The sequence below is a fragment of the Echinops telfairi genome, unplaced genomic scaffold (genome assembly GCF_000313985.2).
Source record: "Echinops telfairi isolate 266 unplaced genomic scaffold, ASM31398v2 ScPeMD7_70;HRSCAF=299, whole genome shotgun sequence".
Lineage (NCBI taxonomy): Eukaryota > Metazoa > Chordata > Mammalia > Afrosoricida > Tenrecidae > Echinops > Echinops telfairi.
The window spans coordinates 52745237-52769620 of NW_022103968.1; the positions used below are offsets into that span (position 1 = coordinate 52745237).

The 24384-nt window shown below is 42.3% G+C and overlaps 1 protein-coding gene across 2 annotated transcripts in view; it reads left to right on the plus strand.

Annotated features, from left to right (window-relative positions):
* Positions 1-12495: 12495 nt before the first annotated feature.
* ARID5B (AT-rich interaction domain 5B) overlaps positions 12496-24384 on the plus strand; it is a 200589-nt gene continuing 188700 nt past the window's right edge. For both annotated transcript variants that reach the window (XM_004701110.2, XM_045291272.1), the window contains exons 1-2: positions 12496-12607; positions 13051-13305. In XM_004701110.2, the coding sequence (XP_004701167.1) occupies positions 12587-12607; positions 13051-13305 (276 nt within the window). In that variant the 5' untranslated portion in view covers positions 12496-12586. The remainder of the gene's footprint in view (positions 12608-13050; positions 13306-24384) is intronic.

A 24384-nucleotide genomic window follows, 5' to 3' on the forward strand; every position in this document is an offset into this window, starting at 1 on the left:
AGAAAATTTGATACATTTGAATTATGGTGTTGGCAAAGAATATTGAAAATACCCTGGACTGCCATAAAAAACAAACAAATTTGTCTTGGACGCAGTACAACCAGAATGCTCCTGACAAGGGAGGACAGCATGACTTTGTCTCACATATGTTGGACATGTGATCAGAAGTGACCACTCCCCTGAAAAGGGCAGCATGGTTGGTAACATGAAGAGTCAGCAAAAATGAGGAAGCCTGTCAAGGAGATGGATTGACCCAGTGGCTGCGGCAATGGACTTAAATGTTAACCGTGCTTGTGAGGATGGCGTAGGAGCAGGCACTGTTAGGTTCTGTTGTGCTGTGAGGGGAACCAACGCTACAGCACCTGCCAACATCAGGAACCACCAGAGGGGTGGGCGTGGGCAGGACAAGGTTTAAAGTTATCTAGGATCTATATGGTCTTCAGTGATTCTAGTGTACTTGACCTGGACAGGGGGTGGTGGTGGGGGGGGCAGCACAACATCTCTCAAGATACCAAATTGATCAAAGGTGCAGCCAAAGCTGTGCACCTTTGGTCTATGCACCTTTGGTTCAGGTGTGGCTTGAGATGACCCATCAGAGTTCTAAAAATATTAAAAATGTATTCTTCTATATATTTTTGTCTCATTTTAAAAACATTTCTGGTCAAGTTATGTCTTTTTAATACATTGGTACATGTTAATTCATTTTTAACAGGTTGTGCAATTATACACATGCTTTATAAGTAAATATACATTGATCTGGTGTACATTTTGAACCAAGGGTTTTCTGATAGGCGTATATTCCCCAAAAGTTTGAATCTAAATAATTCATTGAGTAACTAGCTATTTCTACTACATAGGCATTTTCTTTAATTATGGTCGTTGTGGTCCGCTGTCAGCTGACTTTTATATTGCTATTTGCTTCTCATTTGAGCACTATGTCTTATCTCAAGAGTAGATTATAAATGCCTTTGAGGCAAAAACTGTTTCCTGCTTTTTACTCTACCCCATATTTCTTGGCATTCTGTTAGGCTCAGCGGGCCCTGCCCGCTAGCCGGTCAACTTTCAGTCTTACTTTCCTCACGCCAAAAAAAACCAAACCATATATATGTACCTATATTGATAATCATAGTACTAACTTTATGGAATTATTATCAAGATTAACTTTGAGATCACTCATGTGAAGCATATTGCCAAACATATGTTATGCATGAAACAAATGGGAACTATTATATTTTTTGTAGTTTGTTGAATTCAGTTCTTATATTCTATACATATAGCATGCTAAAAATTGAGGAGAAAATGTCTAAGACAAGACCCTTGTCATTAAGGAATCCACAATACTTGTGACAACAAAAAACATTGAAACATACAGTTACAATACCACACAATAGACACTGGTTGATCTGTGTACAAGGTGTTATGAGAATATAATTGAGGGAGGAATAGCGCTGGTGGGTTAGGTGTTAGACTACCACCTGCAAGTTCAGCAGTTCAAAAATACCACCCATTTCCCCTGAGAAATATGCGGCCGTCTGCTCTCACAAAGATTTGCAGTCTCTGGAACGTTAAGGAGAAACTCTACTCTTTTCCTATAAGGTTGCTACTACAGCAGTCTAAATTGACTTTTGGAAGTGGGTAGGGTCTTCACAGCATGAATAGGAGTTTGCCTAAAGAGACCTACAGCCATCCAGTCAATTGTGACTCCTAATGACCCCATGTAAGGTTTCCAAGGTTGCAAATTCACACTTGCCTGATAATGCCATCAGGGCTCCATTACCTGGAGGCAAAGGGGTGTTTTGTGTATGAAAACCCAGCCCAGGGAAAGCCACAGAACTCTATTTCTCACAAAGTGTGATCTCTGGGAATCCTGATACCTTTCCAGAGAATCCAAGAAGTCAAAACTATGTGTATAACAATGCCAAGACTTGTTTTGTTTTGTTTTTAATCTTATTCTTTTACAGATGTACAGACTTTCTCAGAAGCTTGTGATTTGTGATATGCAGCAGATTGAATGCAGAAGCAGATAAGAGGTCTATTTTATTAAGTCAGACATTAAAGAGATTTGTAAAAATGTCTTTTCTCAATGTTTCTTTGTTTTGGAAACTACCTTTTTTTAATCATTGTATAATGGGCTTATTATTATTTCAAAATGAATTAATGAATACATGCTTTTATATCTCAATTCTAATTTCTGTTAAACTAAATATTTGATACATAGAATCACCATAAACAAGAGTTCTTTGGACTTCTAAATAATTTTTTAAAGTAAAAAGGGGTTTCCAGGCCACTGGCATAGAGGCATGAAATTGCATGGCTTATTCAAGGAATAAATGAATAAATGAATACACGCAGTTAGCCACCCTCAGTTCTCTTTGGAGGTAGATAGAGTATAAATTATAAATATACATATCACACATTCATATGCAATGAATCTGATTATCATATTTTCTTGGTTTATGAACAACGCCCAGACACTGAAGGGGTTAATCTGAATTTACTGGCGATTTGGGGGAAAGGAGGAGGGAACAGATTTAGTTAATCCAGTGGAAGTCATAGCATATAAATTTGCAAACTAAAATACTCCCTGGGTTGAGGTCATGCGTTTAATTTTAGCAAGTAGGGTGAATATGTTTGGGGAGGTATTTTTACGAAGCAGTGGACTGAACTGGAGATGAGTTTAACAGTGGAAACAGTGATACAAGCTTTATTATTTTCGATGCAAAAAAAAAAAAAGAAAAGAAAGAAGAACTATTAATGTGATGTTCTGGTTGAGAATTTAAACTCAAAAAATCTGGAAATTCAAAGTCATGGTACCCATAGCAACCATAACTCTGTCCCCTTGCCTGCCCAGTGTGGAGTATTTTGTATTGCAGTACATGCTGTGAAATCTATGCCTAAATGTGCTATATAGCAGAGTTACAGTTGCTGTGGGAACTGTAACTTTGAATTGCCTGCCTTTTGTGTCATTAAACTTTCAGCTGAAGTATTACATTAAAGAAGTCCCCCCAACCTTTTCCTCATTTAAAAAAAATGATTGGACTTTTTAAAAAGAATATAAATGATGTTAGATTCAAATGCCAGGATAATGCATTCCAGTTTCCCAAATATATGCACTGATATAGAATTAGTGAGTTGCCACACTTACATATTTCAACCTGCAATAACAAGTCATAAAATAATCCTCCATTTATATAGCAACTTTAATCCTGAAGGGTCCCATCACATACACAGAGACAAAGTTAACTGAACCTCATTGAATGAGAAAACTCAATAAATATTTAACAGTGTCCAACAAAATGATACAGTGCTTTAGGACAAACAGGAAGAAAGAGAAGCGCTGTCAGCCTCTGGTCAGACCACAAACCAAGGAGTGGGAAAGCTTATGTTCCAGCCGTACTTTTACGATGGCCTTGGCTCTCTCTCTGACCTTGGGCCACTGATAGGACTCTCTCACAATTCCTTGGATTCTATTTTCTCTCTTCTCTTTGCAGCGGGAGGATTTCCAGGACCAATGGCAAGAAAGACTTCACAAGGTCCTTTAGTTGAGTCCACTGCTCCCAGTCAAGGGCTACACCTACACATTCTTGAACAAAACAAAGTAAACTCCTCCTACAAAGGGCCAGATCATAACTATTTTAGGCTCCAGGGCCATATGGCGGTCTCTGTCCTAACTGCTCAACTCAGCTGTTTTAGCGTGAAAGCAGCTTAGATGATACATAAATGAATGAGCATGGCTAGATCCCAACAACATTTATTTATGGACACCACATTTTGAATTTCATATAATTATTATGTATCACAGAAATATTACTCTTCTTGCGATTTTTCTTTTCAACTGTTTAAGTATACAAAAGCCATTGCTAGCCCACAACGGGGTGGTGGCCCTGTTACCCACCCTTCTACTAGGTCAGGTTGAATGCCATGCTTAAGGCTGCCTTTAGACAGTGGTGCATCTCTAAATATTTAACAACTTGCTCCACTTCCCCCTAAATATTGTTAAATATTTAGAGGTGTACTACTGTCTGACATATGTATGTTTTGTGCATTGTATATGTATGTGTTATACATTTATTGTACATACATGATATGTATTTTACTGATAAACAGGATATATCGCATAAATTTTCAAGTACTAATAAAATATGCAATGCTCTTCATTGGAAATCCCACCAACCAATCTATTCTGACAAAATACATTTGATATTGTTTATTGAAATCTCAGATCCATAGCTAAACTGTGGTCACAATGAACAAATGACTGTGATTCCAACATAAATATTGATCAATCATTTCATTTCTATTAAGGTATAAGGCAAAAGTGAAATAATAAGTTTGTGTCCCGGAACTTAACTTTTTCATGAATGGTGTAAGCTATTTATTGGCTGAATCTGATAACAGCTTCCAAACATTTCCTTAATAGCTGTTGACATTCACAACGTGTTGACTGTAGCTATAAGCATGGCTACAGCATCCCTTTAAGTTGAATCTGCAATATTAGCATTTTCTCCATCACTTTCCTAAATTTAGACAACCAACAGAACTATAAACCAGTCCCAGATTTGTTACATTTGATGAGTTCTGTGGTCTAAGTCCTCTCCCACAGTCAGTTTCAAGGTGCTACCAGTGTCTGCGGAATTTCTCCATAAAAATACAATGGACATGAGAGTTAGATAAAAGTAAAATGTGGCAATTAGATAGTGATGAGTTTTGAGAACATATTATCTTGTTTGTTTTAAAATAATGTATTTAATTATGAGTGTAAATAATTTAATGTTTAATAATAAATGTATTTAATAGTTGGCTTGCAATATTCTTGTATGGGTAGCATTAACCTTGGTGAGTGTGTTCGGGTGATTCTCAGTACATCATTCAGTAGGATCTGAGTGAGAGGCACCTGGTCCCATATCATGTCGTGGAAAACTAATTATCATTTGGCCAGCATTCATTGAAGATGACAAGGGAGGCAAATTTTGTATCCCTATATGTGGCATTATTTTGTTTGCAAAGAACTCAGATCACTTTATGCCCAGTAGTGAATTTATATATTCATTTACATATTTCAGCATGCTGCAAACCCAAACCAAACTTACTTCTATTGAGTCAATTCCAATTCATAGCAACCTTCTACAGAGTTTTCAGGACTGCAAATCTTTGTGTGGGCAGACAGCCTCATCTCTCTGTGGTGAGGCAGTTAGTGCCTTTGAACTTCAGACCTTGTGGTTAGCTGTTTAAGTTTACTCAATACAGCACTACTAGGGCAGCTTTCACTCAGCACTAACGCGTCATAAAAGAATCCGAGCAAAGTGAAGGTACAGGCTATCAAGGTGCCTTCTTGCTGGTGCTTCTGGTTGGCTGATGGCACAGCTCAGGCGATAGCCACTGTGCTGATGACCAATCTGGACCATACTACCACAGTATCTTGAGAAACTCCAAGGTGGCCAAAATTAGGGTCTGGGCCCTCATGATAATGATAGGCATGGATGTGAAGACAAAGAAAACCAGTGAGGAACGGGTCCCTTGACTTTCAGTCTCGTGATTACCGGCTGCACTCCCTCTGCCCCTAAGGAATGAGTGACTTAGTGCTTGTCAAGTAATTGTCGATTATAAACCACCAAATACAAGGCATTGCGAAGGTCCACAAGAAAGGACACAGAGAAAGTTTCAGTGGGCAGTCTATGAATCCAAAAGCAATGTCTGCGTATTCTCTTGTCTTCTTCTTTTAAAGTCAGGCATGGCGAGATGTTTTAATACCTTCTCTGCTTTTAATATGACCTAAGATAGCGATTCTCAATTACCCCTTAAACACTATGTTGGGGGGCAGTTTGATCTAAAACTTGATGCATATGTGGATCATAAATGAATGCGAAGAAGCAGGAGCATGAGTCAGCACTACCCTTTCTTCCAGCACCTGCCATCTGGGATGAAATGGTGCAGCATTCTGAATAAAGGGATAAGGTCACAATTTAGTCAAAAGTCACATATGCCACCTCGGTGCACGCAATTAAAAAAAAATAGAAGCAGCAGCAGCTTACTTATCTCCAAACTAAATAACCCATAAATGTCAAGGGCACTTGAAGGCAATGAATTGTTTAAAATTAAGGAGTGTTTGGGTGTATTTGTGATTGGGGTGAGGGAGTGGGACTCAGCTTTAATTTACAAACAAATTAAGAAACATAAAGACTCAGCAGTGCTATGGGGACTTGAAAAGGTTTGGGCACATTGATTCCAACTTCCCGGAGAATACTTGATCTATCTCAGACCCTAGAGAAAAATCAAGATAGAGAAGAAGCCTCCATGTGGATTGAGACACAGAAATGTGGGCCTCAAGTTTCCACAAAGGGCATCATCTTTCCCAGGGGGTCCTACATCTAGCTCCCCGAGCCTCTTGGGCTTGTCTCCCATTCCCTGAGAAATATGTTCCCATTCCTGTCCTTCTGAAACCACCTGCATTTATGGCTCGAACCAGAGCTGGAGAGCCACCCCCAACTCAGCCCCATAGATAGAACACCCATCAAGTGCCAGGGAGTTCATTGTGACTCAGGGTGACCCTAACTGACAGAGTAGAAGTGTCCTGCAGGGTTTCCAAGACTAACGCTTTAAGGAAGCAGACTGCCCCAACTTTCTACGCTGGGTTTCAACTACCCACCTTGTGCACTTTCATCACTGCACCACCAGGGCGCCCAGATGACAGAGTTTGCAGTTGTTATTTGGTGTCGTCAAGTTGGCTCAACTCATAAGGACCCTGTGCCCAACAGAATTAATCACTGATGGGTCCTGCAGTAACCTCACCATTATTGAAGCCAAGCCTCCAGGTCAATTCATCTCACCCGTGGTCTTCTCCCTTTTCACTAACCATCTACAATGTCCCTTTTTAGGGACTGGTACCTTTTAATAAGGGACGTGCGATTGAGTCTTACCAGTCTCATCTCCAAAGAGCATTCTGGCTGTCCCTTTTCCAAGACAGATTTGTTTGTTCTTTTGGAAGTCCATGGCATAGTCAATGTTCTTCAGCAACATCAGAGTTCAAAGGCATCCCCTGTTTTTCCATCTCCCTTATTCATGTCCAAATCTTGCATGTCCCAGAAAGGACTGGAAATACCATAGTTTGGCTCCGGCCCACGGGAGCCATGCATCAAGGTTTTTTCTTGCTCATTTTTACACTTCAAAGAAGTCTTTTCAAACAGATTTGCCGAATGCAACAATTTGTTTGGCTTCTTGACTGCTGCAGCCCTGGGTGTTGATTACAGATCCCCAGTAAAATGAAATCCTTGACTACTTCAACCTTCTCTCAATCTATCAGAATGCTGCCTACCGAGCCAGTTGTGAGGATTTTCTTTTCTTGATGTTGAGGAGTAATCCATGGTGAAAGCTCTAGCCTTTGATCCTCTTATAAGGGGCTCAAGTCTTCTTTGCTGTCAGAAAGCAAGTTCGTATGCTCTGGAGAGCACAGTCGTTCATGAATCTTCCTTCAATCCTGATGCTGTCTCTCCTTAATGTCCACTTCTCTGATGATTTACTCAGCCTATGGGTTCAGTAAGTATGGTGAGAGGCTACAACCCCGACACACGCCTTTCCCGATTTTCAACCATGCAGTTTTCCCTGGTTCTATTCAAACTTGGTGCATGCATAGACCGTGCATCGACACCATTCAGTGTCCTGGAATTCCCATTCTTCACAATTTTATCCTTAATTTGTTGTGACCACACAGTCCATTGCCTTTTCATAGTTAATAAAGCACAAGTAAACATCTTTCTGGTGTTTCCTGCGTTCAGCCAAGTTCCACCTGACATCAGCAATGTGCCCCTTTCCACGTCCTTTTCTGAATCCAGTTTGAATTGCAGGCAATAGACGCGAGTAAGAGCCTTACATTTAAGATGTAGCTCAACCTTTGACCACTAGAGGTCTCATGGAAAGCAATGACCCGTATAACCCGGTTTAGCCTCTTTTCAAACCAATAGACTTGTTGCTGTAAGGCTTGGTGAGCCCGCTCTGCTGGAGGCCGCCCTATTAATAACGCTACCACCCAGCTCCCCATGATGGCGCCATGCCTGGAGGAGGAGAGAACCAGGCGGTGGCTAACCCTGAGATCGTACTGACTTTCTAGACCACGAATCAGTCTGCAGACTCTAGGACTGCCCCTTGGCACCCCACTGCTGGACTCATGGAGAAGGGTAGAGCCCCCATAGCCCAAGGTCCCCGGGTGGGTAGGGCAGCGCCCACGGAGTTTCAACTACTGATGGACTTGGCTAAGGGGCCAATGTACAAAACCATCGGGCGTCATGTCCACCAACAGTCTCGACACCCTCTCTACCTCCCCCTTTTGCTCCCACTCATTGACCCCCCTCCCAGCATCCTGTTTTGCCCCCCGGATCTCCCGAGCCAGTACGAGTTTAACGGGTGGCTGAATGTTCAGGGGCCATCCACCGTGCCTGTTCTGATCCAGGCGATATTTTCTGAAAAATTAGCAGCTTCTAGCCAGGGGAGGCGAGGACCAGGGAGGGGGAAGGCGGCTGGTAGAGGAGTCCCGGGAGGAGGAGGGAGAGGGGGAGGGGGCTAAGCCCAGAAAAAGCCAGGTTGAATTCCCAGTCTTTATCAAGCAATTCGCTCACCAATGAAAGAACTGCAGTGGCAGACTCGGCCACACGCGGTAGTGTGTAGCAATTAGTAGATAAAATGCTGACTAAAGTGCTAAAACATGAAGTATTATTGTAGCCAAGGTCAAAAATGCTTCAGTTGTCTTTTGCAATTTGGGGGAGGGGTGTGCAGAGGAGGTTTGCAATTTTTGAAATGATCGCCTTCTTTCTTCAAACTGTACTTTTAAATTAATTAATTAATTTTATGATCCTGTTTATTACAGTCCAAGCTGCCTAATTATGTCACTGCTGGTTTTTGCCACTAACTTAATCCGCTTGATCCTTTATGAATCGATTCACAGACACTGAGCAATGTGTCTACTGCCTCCCCCAACCCCTTGAGGGGTGAGGTTGATTTCTAAAAAACATTACCTTTTAAATAAACCAGGTCTCTTAAAACAGCTAGATCTTTGGCTAGCAATATAGCAGGCATATAGATGTGTGCGTATAGATTCTTGTATTTCTGTACAAGAAACCATCTAGAAACAGTGGCTCCTGTAAACATAGACTGCCTCCCCCCCCACCCCCGCCAATCCTCTTTTATACACAGCAAGTTGAAGCTACAAGCTTAAAAAAAAGAAGATAAATAAAGCCGTTGCTTTCATGATTATAACTGTCCTGAATGGATTGTCTTCTTACAACATTCAATCTGTTTATTAGTATTTACTTTACATTAGCCCAGGGACCCTGCACTGCAGGAGTTTGCCTCTATTCCCCTGGGTGTCGGTGTCTCTAGGCTTACATCTGCTCTGTGATTGATGGAGCCTTGAATCCACGTTATTACTCTCTCACAAGCAGAAATCAAACAGGCTATTAACTACATTACTTCAAAGAACTGTTTCAATACAATCTCCTTATCTTAATTGAAACTTTCTTTGTATGGATATTTGCTACACAGATAATTTACAGGTGCTTACCAAGCATTACATTAAAGAAGAGGTAAAATAGATTTCTTTCTTTTTTTTTTTTGGTAAACACATACCCTTGTTATCTGTAATTTTAAAAGCCATTCACAAGATTGGACTAGAGGTTTGATTTATTAGATTTATTATGGTCATAGGGGCAGTGGTAAAAATAAGAAGGGTAGACACCCCTGTGGTACAGTTTTGAAATTTAACATTCATCTGATGACAAGACTGCAGGTATTCGGAAATATTCAGACTTAGATCCCTGCAATTGTTAACATCTCAAACCTTAGGTGGGGGGTGGGGTGGGAGGGTGGAAGAGTGGTTTTAGGGAGAGTTAGGAGAAGAGAGATTACCCCCAGAATGCTGGCGATTTCAACACTTACCTTTAAAAGAAACAGAAAGAGGGTTTCTAATTAGATGAGGTCCCTTATAGACATTTAATAGACTTATGGCACCCAAGATAGCTCACGGTGCTTAGATGTTACAAAGAGCTGTATATTTTTAAAGAGATTTAATATACAACTGAGGGATACCCTCAGGCATTCTGTTGAGGTTTCCTGCATAAATGCTGCTGCATTGGCCATACAGGAAACTGACTCAGAGTCGATCTCAAATATGATCTTGTCAAAATACTGAAACTTTAAGTTTTGTAAGATAGGATTTCTTGAACTGGATGTATACATTTACACTAATAGGACAGAGACTAACAGAGCCTCTGGCAGCACTCTTTTAAAAATTTTTAAAATGCCTTTCTGTCAAGTCCATTCATATGTAAAAAATGAAAAAAATGGGTTATTCTAATCAAATGTCTGCAGTATGCATCATAAAGTTAAAGAGAGAGAAAGAGAGAGAGCTGTAATTTCTCTTTGTAACCCATGTTTATAAAATAGAAAGATCAGATGAAATTTCAAGGCAGATAATTAAAGAGTGATGTGCAAGTCATAATTTGGCTAATGCAAAAGATGGAGACTGCGAATTGTTATATTGTCTTCCTCAATGGTGTAGAGTTGTGATATTACTTTAAATTATTAAAATAGTTTTCGACAGCTTTCACAATACCGACTCTTTGGCATGAGCTTTTATTACTTATTGTAATTGGAGGATCTGCCATTTTCTTTCGTTTATCTCTGTGTGTATAGAAACGAGATAGATCTTGCCTTTTATTACTTCCCCATGTTCTGAATCAAAAAAATGTGGTTTAGATGATGTTTAAGTGCCCTAATTCTTACTGCAGCGGACGCAGACGTTATGAAAAGGCATAAAAATACACACAGAGGGTCTTTCCACCTCAAGTCACTGAATATGAGGCATTTGTGCTCTGCCGGGTGTATTAACTTCAGCCATGTGAATATAATTTTCATTAAAGTAATCCTGTTTCAACTAGATGCTGTGACTAGAGGTGAAACGTTGCGAAAGCGTTAAAAATAGCTTACTAGTAATTTCAACATCCTGTAATTTTATCACAGATCAAGTTTCAACTGTCATACTATACAGACCTTATTTCCCATATATTACATGTTTACTTTTTTAGCATGCCAGACCCACTTTGGAAAGATTGGTGCCAATATAATAAAATCCGGTGGTGGGGGGGGGGCTGCTGGAAGAAGTGGGAGGAGAGCGGGGAAGGGGGTGGGGGAGCGTGGGGAAGCTAGTACACCATTTTACATCAACACTGCGAAAATGCAATCTCGCCTGCCTGGCGGAGGACCGGCAGCTGGGTCGGAGCAAGCGAGGGCTTTGCAGTCTCTGCCTGTTCCTTGTTCTGTCGCTCTTAAGTTTCTCTGTGTTTGCATAATAGCCGTGCATGCAAACCTCGCAATGCTCCAGGGCTCCAGAACAATAAATATACACATTTAAAGCCTTTATTGTCTTACGGTTCATGCCCCCGGTTTTCAACAGCTTAATTTCTGGTTGTATTTAACTAGTTTGCAAATGGATTTTTTCAGTTTCAAACTATTATTGAGGAAGCTCCCCTCCCTCTTTTTTTTTGGCGGGGTGGGGGTGGGGTAAGAGTCAGTATATTATTCCTGTAGCGCTGGGTTATATAAACACATTATCATTTGAGAGCGCCCTTGGCGTCCATCAGCATTGTAAACACGTACTAGTGTATATACTTCAAAATTAAAGAATGCACACTCAGAACTGGGAGCCTGAATTCATATTCCGAGCAGACTCACTGCTCGCATTTATTGATTTATCATGCATCGTTTATTGTTCCAGTCCCTAAATGCAGTCGCTGTCCGTTCAATATTGTTTGCAAAATCCTGAAATGTGTGTGTACTGCTCACTTGTCTTTCTGTTCCTTTTTTTTGCTGAGTATTTTTTTGCGAAGCGAACAAATGCATTAATATTTATATGTTTATATAATCGATAACCCACTTTTCCCTTCCATGTAAATAGGCATCAAAAGATAATTTAACAGATTAGTTCTCGAAAACATGGCAGTGAGGAAGCGTAATTTAACTATCAAACAAATCTACATGTCTAATAACAGCAAATCTGCTAAGGAGCATTAGAAAGAGGAGCAGCGCCCCGGAATCTCTGCAGGAAATGTTCTTTATATTAGACATATACAAGCAGGTCCTGTCAGATGCACAGCGGAGCTCTCCAGTCCTCGACTCCTCCAAAAATCTCATTAGGCGGCACCTCTAGAATGGGGCGGTTGGGAAGAGGGAGATAGTATCTTCACATAGTTCTAGGGTGGGCTTTGTTTTTTCAAATCTCCTTATATGTTTTTTGCCTTGATCGATCAGCTTCCCGCCGACATCAGACAGAGCCTTATTGCCGATTATGAATTTGATCAAGCAACATTCGGAAGGAAATCTTCATAGTTTTGACAGAAGCTGAAATTTGAGTTGTCAGAGAAATATTAGGACATATTTTCAATCATTTTGGTGCTGAAGGGGAGGCAAGAGTTCAGTTTTATATTGAGACATTACGCCCGCTGAGGGCAGAGAATGCTTTTCCCTGCCAGGACCTGATGCAATCCATTCAAGCCAACAAGTTTGGAGAGAATGTTGAGTTCAATCAATTCAGAACGTCGAGATGGAGCCCAACTCACTCCAGGTATTTCGCTCTCCTCCGCTCCTCCGCTCCCGGCACCCCCTGGCACCCCCCGACCCCCCAGCTCACCCACACCTCTGCACCCACCCACACCCCCCACAAACTTTTCACCAAACTTTTACCCTCTGCATCTCCCAAATCATTTTTATTGTTTTTTTAAAAAATCCCTGCACTGATCATACATACATAATGTAATTTTACCGCCTCAAATGGGGAACTGGGGAAGGGGCGGGGGGGCGGCGGCGAGAATTGGAGTTCTTTTTTTTTTTTTTTTTTAAGGGAAACAAAATTTGTGGGTTCGATTATTTTTCCACCCAGCGTTATATCTGTTGGCTGGTGTGTATTAAGAGTGTGGATGTCTTGTGTGTAAGTAACTGTGTCTGGAAATAGATGTATGTGCTCCGATGGCTACATTATTTATTTGGTGCCTTTTTTCCCCCCTGCAGTGGGTCGGCTCACCGTGTGGCTTGCACGGACCTTACATTTTCTACAAGGCTTTTCAATTCCACCTTGAAGGCAAACCAAGAATCTTGTCCCTTGGCGACTTTTTCTTTGTAAGATGTACGCCAAAGGATCCGATTTGCATAGCGGAGCTCCAGCTGTTGTGGGAAGAGAGGACCAGCCGGCAACTTTTATCCAGCTCTAAACTTTATTTCCTCCCAGAAGACACTCCACAGGGCAGAAATAGCGACCATGGCGAGGTGGTAAACCGATCTCTCTCTCTCTTCTTTCTTTATTATTTCCACTCCGCCCCCCCCCGCCCCCCCGCGCCCTAGTAATGCTTATTACAGGGCCAGCTTGAAAATACTGTATTCACTTCTGCAGGCGAGCGAGATCGACTCCTTTTTTAAAGGGGTAGCGCCGCTAGCTGGGGCTCGAGTATTTTGCCATTGTCAGAGTTTGGCTGTCAGCTTTACAAAGCGGATCCAACTGCTGATTTTAGTCAAGATCAAATAACTTGTTCGGGAAGGGTTTTGTTCAAGGATGTGTGTGTGTGTGTGTGTGTGTGTGTGTGTGATCGTTTGCTCTCCTACTGCCACTTGAACATCACATGCTTAATTTTATTATTATTTTTTTGTCTTTTGAAAATTTACCTTCGTGTCTGTCTCGGTCGAGGCTGGGTGGATTTCTTTCGATGGGTTTCGATATTGTTCACTTTTTTTTTTTAAGTAAGTATTTGATATGTTTAAGAGGGCGGAAATTACGAAATGGAGGCAGAGTGAGATCAAAAGCTATTGAGTTGGCAAAGACGTGTTGAATAAAGTGATAAATGACAGGTACTGGAATAATACATTCAAATAACTTGCAGATCTGCCCGGGCGGATTTCAAAGCGGTCGTGTAACCGGCACAAACACGTTAAGCATTAACAACTATCTCTCGCCCCCCCTCCCCCCTCCCACCCCCTCCGAACAAGCCATTTGATGTTCTAGTTTGAAATTACTCCACGCAAAGTGGACGCCTCCCAGCTCGATCTTTGGCGGGGGGAGGGGGGGGGGGAGGCGGGGGAGGGGAGGGCAGAGGGGGGTGTGCTCGCCCACCGGCCCTGCGGGTCCTGCGTTTTCCGTGCCCAGACGGCGCTCCCGGGAGGGCGGGCAGGGACCCAGCCTCCGCCCGGCACGTTTGTGGGCGGCCGCGGGGCGCTCGCCGCGCTCCCGGTAGGACGCCCGAGGTGAGCCCGCTGTCACCGGGCGCCAGGGCGGCCGCCTCGCCCTGGTTCTGTCACTTCACGTGTGACCGCAGTTCGGTGGGCCCCCCTGCCTCGGCTGACCCATCTCAGCGCCGTGCTACCTACGGGGGTGGTCGCGGTGGGGGAACTATTGGGGGGCGCCGGTGCCCGCGGCGCGGCGGGGAGGGCGGGCGCCCAGGCTGCCAGGCAAGGCTTTTGTGTTGCCAAAGCGAGAGCAGGGTAAGCAAATGGAGACTTTTGAGGGCAGCTAACTCTGTGCCAGGCTCCCGAGCTTTCGAGGTAGGTGTGCGGATCGCTTTACGGAATGAATGCCGCTCCGTTTAACTCATCCCGGGGCTCGGAGGTGGCAGCCCGATCCCCAAAGCCTAGGTGTGATGGAGTTGATTGCACTTCGGGCAGCGCCAGTCCTCTCCCTTCTTTCTGCCCACGATCGAATTACCCGTCAGTGGGCTGTGCGGGTTAATTACTGGAGTTCGTCAAAACGTTCGCCCTCGACTCTGCCTCTTCGGAAATAAGCCCCACCCTCCTCCCCGAATAGCAGCCCGCCCCCTCCCCCCACCCCACGCCTTTCCCGAGCAGCTTGGGGTTTTAAACGTTCTTATTTCCCGACATCCGTCTGCAGTTTTACAAAGGTGTTGTTTGGAAATACTGTGAAAAATCCTGCCACCTACCAACAGGTTGAGCTCCTTGCCCCTCCCCAGGTCTCGCTCGGCCCCTCCCCCGACCCAACTTTCCTGCGCAGCTGTCTTCCTCCCCTCCCCCCTTCCTGATTTCTTATTATTTGCTTTTCAAATTTATTACTTCAACATGGCCTGTGATCTGGAAAAGGGAAGGATTAAATATCAAAAAAAAAAAAAATCTGGTGCCTAATGGACTTCTGACTAAAACCCAGAAGGAAATTATTCAATGTTTTCTGGGATATTTTGTGGTCACCTTTTTTTTTTTTTAAACTGAAATTGGAAGATTGTTTAAAGACCCCGAGTTGACCCCACTTGATCTAGTTTTAATTTCAGGTGGTGTAATTAGTGAATTCTGACTTAAGCAGGAAGGCTCTATTAACCAAAGGCTGCATCTGCTAGAACTGCTGGTGGTGAATAGGGATATTTTTAAATACACGATTTCTTTTTAATTGTTCTTTATGGGGAATTGAAAGCGAACCATTGTAATGATCGGTGCATTTCGTCACTGCTATATGAGCCATACCTGAGAAAATTAATCTGGCCATTTAAAAGTAAAGTCTAGGGGATTTGCGGAGGGAGATGGCTCTATTTATAATCCTCAGCTGCATATACATCGTCTAATATTATGCATGATTTGTTTTTTAATGCTAACGGCTGGTAATTAGCTGTATGATTATACTTGTATATTTCATTAGGACTTTGGCTGATGTCATTGTGAATTATTCAGCCATATTAAAACAATTTTCAATTGCGATAATGACACGCCTCAAAATTATGCAAATGCAGGCTGCATTGTGTAAAATAATTATGACAAATGTAAAGCAGGTAGAAAGTTTCCCAATGCAGATCGGTTTTCCACCCTGGTGATGTCATTTCCCCCCTGGCCTCAGTTAGTCATTCATTAGTTGAATAGCAGCGGCAGTCTCCTCTGGAGGAGAGGCTACAGAAACCAGCATTTACTGCCTGCACCTAGAGGGGGCAACGGGCCCTCTCATTAAGAAAATTGCTTTGTTTTCGCTTACTCCATTAACTTGTTTATATACATTGAAATGATTTCTGTTATTGATTTGACATAGTTTTGAATGATGTGCTTGCTGTTTGCAGTGTGGAGCCGACAAAAGAGAAGGATTTCTTGGTGATAGGCACAGTGAATTGGAGAAAATGTTCCGCACATTGAATCTGCCAGTACAGTTTATTTTAAGTAACCAAATGGAGGTTAATCATTTCTTGATTGAGCTGACATCAGCATCCATTTCAAAAGGACAGCCAGGACTCAGAATGCTTTTTTTTCTTTAAGAGAATCATTCTGTCTTTTCTTGATTTCTTGAAATGTAAAGACTTCAATTCTAATAGCAGGAAATTGATAATTGCGTGAGATTAGAAATAGCATCCCTGTGTGATTTTTTTGGTGGGGGAGGCAGGGAGGATGGATGTTTTCTCAATGATCCTTCAGAGAATTCGGGAGGCAGGATAAGGGAAAACTTTACATCTCCATTTTACAGATGGGGACATAGGCTGGCAGAGGTTGTGTGGTTTGTCAAAGGTCACAGAGCTACAACTAAGATCTACAGAAGCTTAAGTTTGTGTGTGGGTGGGTGTGATTCTACTGAAACCTACCCTTCAAACCTGAACTTGAATGCATATCATAGTCTAGAAGCATGAAAGAACATGGGCAGCCCCTTGTACATTTTAGAGCGGTGACAAGTCAGCTCTCTGCCAAAGGTCGCAAGATATTTAGGTAGCAGCAGCATTCTTATTCGATGAAATTCAGCTATTTCTAGCCAGGCAAATAGACAGACCCATAATGCTGTAGTTCAGACATCTATGTTCTTAATAATTCATAGTCATTATTAGTTTTAATTATGATGATAATGACTTGCATCCTTCTACACACGGCAGTCTCCATATACAGCCAGTGCTGGCAGGCAGACTGGGGCTGAGAGAAAGCATTCCAGAGACAACATTTTGATTCTGCAGCTATCGGCTTGCCCTTGGAGCTGCAACACCCTGAGCCTCAGTTTCTGCAGCTGCAAAGTGGGAACTGCAGTACCAGGGACCAGGGCCTGTTGTAAAGATCAGGAGGTATTAATATGACAAAAATGTTCTAGAAACTTTTTTGTTCTAGAACTTGTTCTAGAAAGTCCTCATAGAGAGAGAAAGGCGTTATGATCACTGCCCTTGGTTCTAGATATCCTTAATGTTATACACAATGGCAGAACTTAATAATTTTTATGTCTGTGTGGAGGTTACTGAGCCTAATCATGATACTGTGTCTTAAATAATCATGAACGTGAATAGCAGGGCCATGTGCAGGAAGTTAAGTGTCTTCAGTACTATAATTGCCCACAATTGCCACATTCAGCTAGGAGCTCTTCAGAGCAGGAAAATGGCAAAGTAGGTGGGTAATTGGTTCTGTTACTGGGGAACTTCTGATGACTTTCCATTTTAAATTGCCAAGTGCTTAATTTATTGGCAGTATACCCTCTTAAAATAGGTAGATGTGTTAGCTTGGATTTCAGCAGCACCAGCCATGAGCTGGGTTCTACATAAAAGGTTTGCCTTTACAGAGATGGTCAGAGGGTCAAGATCAAGCATCCTCAGGCACATTCGCATCATCAAAAAGAGGCCAGATGGCGCTGCTGGAGAAGCAGTGCACTGATAACTGCAAGGTGGGTGGTTCAAACCTACCAGCCGCTCCTCAGGAGAGAGATGACATGATCTGCCCACATAAAGATTTACAGCTTTGGAAGCCCTACGGAGGGGTGCTATGCAGCAGAACCGATTTGATGGTAGTGGGTTAGCATCACTGGGACATTTGTAAAGATGCAGATTCTGGGGTACATGTCATAATCAACTCAATCAGAATCTCTTTAGATAGGGCTCAACATCTTTAGTGGTCTTGTGAATATAGGCAAGTTCTAAAATCTCTGTGCCTCACTTTTCTCATCTGTAAAATGGCAGTATAATACCTATATCATGAGGTCAATTTTAGGTTACATTGAGTTACTACCTGTAAAGTGCTTACTTGCTTTAATGTTTAAATGAGTTATTACCTATAAAGTGCTTACAATTGGAATTGGCCCCTACTAATGGCTGGCTATCATTATCATCACAATTAACATCCATGATATTGTTCTCATTGAAATTTGAGACCACTACCAGGGACCTTTACGAAGACAGCTTTTTAGGTTAATTTGCTCGAACACAATTGTCAATCAAAGCCCATCCCTCCACAAAATAGACTAGCACTCGTTCATATGTTGAGTTTGACTGAGTCACCTAAGTGAAAGACTTCTACAGGATTTTCATTTGCAGACTTACAAATACTGTCAACTGAATGGGCCAGAGGTTTTTTAAGGTTGCCTGATCCTATCCCATCTGGGCTTTGACAGCCCATTCTGGAATCAAAGAGGGACTCGCTCTTTGCTGCCTGTTCAGGCTTGCTCTGTCTTTGAGCAGATGCATATTTATTTAAAGAAAGATTGCTGAGATCTTTTAAGTGACCTCCCTGGCGTTGGGCAATTTTGTTAACTTTTTGGAACCTCAGTTTCTTCATCTATAAAATGGACTTAATGGTCTCTACTTTATAAGAGTCCAGAGACAGCTGAAGGCTTTCTATTCTGGGAGCCATTCAGTCTCAGCAACCCACAGAGGGCAATTCTACCCTGTCCTACAGGTTCGCCGTGAGATGGAACCAACTCAATGCAGAACTTTTGTTTGTTATTCAGTTACTTCACAAGATTAATGGGAAATTTAGAAATACTAGTGACTAGGGTCTGACAATTAACATAGTACCTGTCCGTGGGACCTCAATAAATAATAAACTCACTGCCATCCAGTCAATTCCGACTCAACACATTCAGAATGATAATTTATTTAGTAGTCACCTATTACTGAGAGACAGCATATCTTATCTTTCTGCCTAGCAGACCTTTCCGAAGTTGTGAGAACCAATGAATGATATGGCAGGAGTGGATTACACTGTGACCTACTCAAAAAAAAAAAAAGAAAAGAAAAAGCACGGTGTCTATTCATGCCAAGCGTCTTGCCTATTCAATGTCTAGCAATCATTTCTAGGGTTTCCAAGGCTGAAAATCTTTATGGGAACAGATAGCCTCATCTTACTCCCACGAAGAAGCTGGTGAGTTTGAACAGGGGTCTGCTAACTAGGACCTGAGGGTCACATCTGACCCCTTCTACCACCTGTTTTGTTTTTTCTTGTTTGGTTTTTTGGTTTTTTTTAATTAAGTTTCATTGGAACATTGCCACACTCACTTATTTACATGTTTCTTATGGCTGGTTTCATGCTGCCACCACAGTACTGTGTAGTTGTAACAGGGACTGTATGGCCCACCAAGCTGAGAACATCTCCTATCTGACCCTTCCCTCTGCTGACCTTTGGCTTACGGGGTGGATCTAAAATAAGATAGGCAATTGTAAACCTGTTTCTGGTTCTTTCTTGAGGTTGGGTTGAGATGTAGGAATCTAGGAGAGAATTTAACCTTCATATTTTGCCATTAACATTTTCATGTATGACTCTATTAATCTCAAAGCCAGGCCCGGACTCTTTTAAAATTTAAGGAGTGGAGTATATTGACTATTTTTATATAATTAAGAGTCCTACTCTAGCCAATATCAATATGGACTTGTCTTGAGTTAATGAAGAACTACTTGCTAAATACTAACAGCACTCTACTGGGTGCAGAGAAAAATGCATGTGTCCTTTCTCCAGAATCTTATCAGCCTTGATAAGGGGATGAGATCAACATACATTAAACAAATATAAAAGCAATTTAAGATACCACAGCAGGCCAGTCAATTATGCTGACAACACATGTACTATCTATTTGGAGGGAGACCCATGGTCAGCATGCGTTTGGAAAGAGAATTTGTTTCATCAATCAGATAATGGTTGCAAACCTACTACCTTCTGGGCACTGGAATCTAGAGATGAAGGAGAATGACCCCTGCCCTCAAAGAGATCATGACCCCACCAGCTACCACGGGTGCATATTCAGAAAAGCCACCAGAACGTCTGCATTCCTAGTGTTAAAGTTGAGAATAAACAGGGTTGCTATTTATTTGTCATCTTCCAATGTCTTCCTGGAAACTTAAACATGACTCTTTGTCTTGGAGCTGTTATTCTCGCAGCACATAGAGCACCTGTTAAGGGTCAGAGCCTGTTCTAAGCCCTGTGGACGCAGCAGAGAGAGAACCAGGCCCAACCCAGCATGGAGTTTGCAGTCTAGGGGCAGGTTGTAACCTCTATGGCCTTTGCACATTGTGTCTTAGGTTACAGTTAGTATCTCTTCAAAGGTATGTGTGTTTCTTTGCCTGGTCAACACCCCTTTTCCCACTGCACATACTTAAGTAATGTTGTCCGGGGCAAAGGATTGTGTCTTCTTCAGCCTCTTGTCCTTCACAGTATCCTGTATGAGTCACTAAATACTTATGGAATGACTAACCAACAAGTTCTTTAAGCTTGACCTGATTTCTTTCTGATAGGGAACCCACGGCCCAGTCTCCATGTTCGGACAGGCTCAGGCACCCCATCTCGCACTTTCTGCTCCCCCTCTAAAACTCGCAGTCCTTTGGCCCAGGAGAGACAGAAATGTGTACCAGGCTGTTTGTAGGCAGACTCCTCACAGGAAGTGGTCACTATTGAGAGGGAATGACAGTGCTAACACCAACCTCTTCTTCCCTCTGGCTGGGCTTCCAGGCTTCAGCCATGAAAGAAGAGCTTTGAGATGGGGACGTGTGCAAAGATTGGACGTTAAGGGAAAGAGTCACCCATCACCTGAGCGGGGGTTGACAATTCATGCAAGGCAGCATGTTGTTCAGGCTGGCGGTCTTAACTAGGCCCCATGCTCTGGTAGCAAGTCAAAATTGTAAGCAATTAAAACCTCTCTTGACATTTAGACTGTCAGGCACATACTAAGGAAATGTTATTTTTATGAAGTACAAGAGTCCACACATGTAAATACTGTGTTATTAAGTATTAATAAAGCATACCATTGTTCCAAGGGGCATCTAGTGAGACATGACTCAAGCGCATTTATCAAAGTCTACTTTTAACCAATATCCAGAATATAATTGCTGGAATCAAATGCATTTGCTTGTCATTTTTTATAGCCAGGGTACTTGGATATTTGCCATCATCTACTCAGGATACGGTTGTCGCTAGTGGTCCCCCGTTGGCTTTGGCTTTTAAAGAAATTTAAAACAAATTTATCGATTGATGGCTTAAGGACCCATTGGCCTCTCAGAAATGTGGTCCTAGGTTCTTGAATTTCTTGAGGGAGGGGCTCCTGAGATCTTGCCCCATGTGGCTTTTCCTGACCGCTGGCTGGGCATCAGAACCTCGGCTCAGCCCACAGATGCCGCTCCCATCCTGGACTGTAAGCGTCAGTATTGACAGCACATTTCAAACATGCAGATGATGATAATTATTGAAAGCGTGCTTTAGAATCATGCTAATGGCATCAATCTCCAGCACACACTTGCGTAAATTAATTCAGCTTTTAAAATCAGATACGCTGTTAGCAGTGTTGAAGATGGATATTTGACATTTATCATGCAGACGAGGATGGGGAGTTAATTACGGGAATTTTCGGTAGGCATAAATAGGCACACGGTGGCATGTGCCCTTATACACACACACACATATGGCCATCACGTTCACATCCTTATCTCCATCCTTAAGGCCCAGAGGCCACATGTTGCTAGTCAGTCTAATGGCCCCATAAACAGCTTCGCCATGACCTTGCTTTTCTCATGACTCTCAGTGTACCCCCTCCTCCCAGAGTTGTGTTCTAAGCCTGATCAGTGGCACTAAACATTAAACTCTTGTCTTTGAGAATAATAGGCTTTGCTTGCTACACCCTCAAGCATGTTGAGCTACTGTGCAGGCTGGAAAATAAAAATGTTCTAATTGTGTCTTTTAAATAAGCATAGGAGTGAATTAATTAGACCATATTTTGTCTTTAGTTGCTTAGTTACACAATAGTATTCCTGAGTACGAGTAAGATAAATTGGCTCTTTTTGTACGGCTTGTCCCTTAATCATAATTACTGTATTGCTTAGGAGAGTAAAGCATATATAGATTTTGAATTTTTTATTAATAGTAAAAATATGCATATGATATATAAAGTAGATGCTGTTCAACCTGTTTTATATGCTTTTTTTGTGGCAAGAAGTTTTATTGTGGTGGTAACATTTGCATTAGTTGCTCAAAGATGTAGTTCTGGGAAATACATAATTGAAATGTTTTTGAATTGCTTTTTCTGGCCTTTTCAATCCTATTCAAAATAATAGTCCTCCAGTCCTGGAGCAGTCATTCTCATTTGATTGAACATCTTTCTTTGCCAATGCAGCACCCCGTTTTAACCCTGCAGAGCCTAGATGAGGTTCTGAGATTCACAGGACTCCCACTGGCGCCATCCGTCACGTATTTTGGCTCCCTCTCGGAGTGGTGGGCAGAGTAGAGGTCATAACCTAGGGCTGTTACATCCATGCTCTCATCCTTGGCACAGTTCCACATTTGTGGGGCTAGAGGTCATGTTGTAGTTTGCGCTGGACCACTCTGTGTACTTGCCCTCAGGGATCTCACCAAATGAAAAATTGCCACTGGAACTTGAGTTTCTAGACACCCTACCCCCCATATCCTCAGCCAAAGAGAGCAGCAAGAGTTGGACAACTTGGTATAGTTACTGGAAAATAGGAGAGCCTGGCTTAAGACTCAGGATCCACGGATGTGAAAGTTGATCCCATTGCTCTCTTGTACAGCAGTCCCCAGGTCCGAATGAGATCCATTCCTGGAGATGAAGAATTGGTTGGGAGAAGGGTTTGGGTCAAGTCATTTCAAAATGAGGGCAAATTGACATAACATGAAAGGGCAAGTAGGAGTTGTCCATAAGTCAGATGTTCATGATCTAGGGAATGACTGTATTTGAAAAGCAAGTAAATTACTTACAGATATTTGCTAATTAAAGCGCATGCTGTTTTGCCAGCACAAAAGCACATAGGACCAGGATGAGTCAAAAAGTATTGCTGCAAAAATCCTAACAATGTTTAGGAGGCAAAAAAGATCAAATACAAAATTACTGTTTCTCAACATAGCCTCTCCCTACGTCCTTACACTTGGTGTTACAGGTGGTGTTGACATCTCTCTAACCTTGCCCTGAAAGAATTCTGTGCTCTCTGATTTACGGCATATCGAAATGGCAGTTTGGGCATCCTTGAGGGACCCAAATAATGTTCCTTTAAAATACTCTTTGACTTTTGGAAATGAAAAGAAGCACGAAGGGACAAGATCAAGCCTGTAGATTGGATGGGGTAAGGTTTCCCAGTGAACCTGCCCTAGGGTAGCCCTTGCTCCTCCCCAGGAAGGGGAAGATGTTCTGTCATGATGGAAAACAATTTCTTAGTTCCACTTTCCTGGGTCCTTTCTTACCAAGGAAGTTTTTTCAGTTTTTCTTACAACTTGGCCAAAATAAGCCCCTGTGATTGTCCAGTGTCCTTGGAGAAAATCTATCAAGAATATCCCCTTGGAAAAGGGCATTTATAGAAGTCTATATATAGGAATGTGCATATGTAAATTTATTTATATATGATGATGGAGAAATAGATCTATGTGCATATATTTATAGACTTAGTATTAAGGAAATTGGGCCTCTACTCAAGTACTCCCTCAACACAAGAACACTTTGTTCTATTAAACTGGCTTCCATGATGCTCACCTTCCCGACAAGATCACTGAAGACCAAGCAGGTGCATAAGCAAATGTGGTGAAGAAAGCTGATGGTGCCCAGCTATCAAAAGACATAGCATCTGGGGTCTTAAAGGCTTGAAGATAAACAAGCAGCCATCTAGCTGAGAAGCAACGAAGTCCACATGGAAGAAGCACAGCAGCCTGTGTGATCACAAGGTATCGATAGCATAAGGTATCAGGCATCAAAGAACAAAAAATCATATCATTGTGAATGAGGGGAAGTGCAGAGTGGAGACCCAAAGCCCATCTGTAGGCAACTGGACATCCCCTTACAGAAGAGTTGTGGGGAAGAGATGAGCCAGTCAGGGTGCAGTATAGCACCGATTAAACATACAACTTTCCTCTAGTTCCTTAATGCTTCCTACCCGCCCCCACCCATTATGATCCCAATTCTACCTTACAAATTGGCTAGACCAATGGATGTACACTGTTACAGATAAGAGCTGGAAACACAGGAAATACAGGACAGATAAACCCCTTAGGACCAATAATGAGAGTAGTGATACCAGGAGGGGAAGGGGAAGCTGGGGGAGAAAGGGGGATCTGATCACAATGATCTACATATGGTCCCCCTCTGGAGGACAGACAACAGAAAAGTGGGTGAAGGGAGACATTGGACAGTGTAAGACATGACAAAATAAT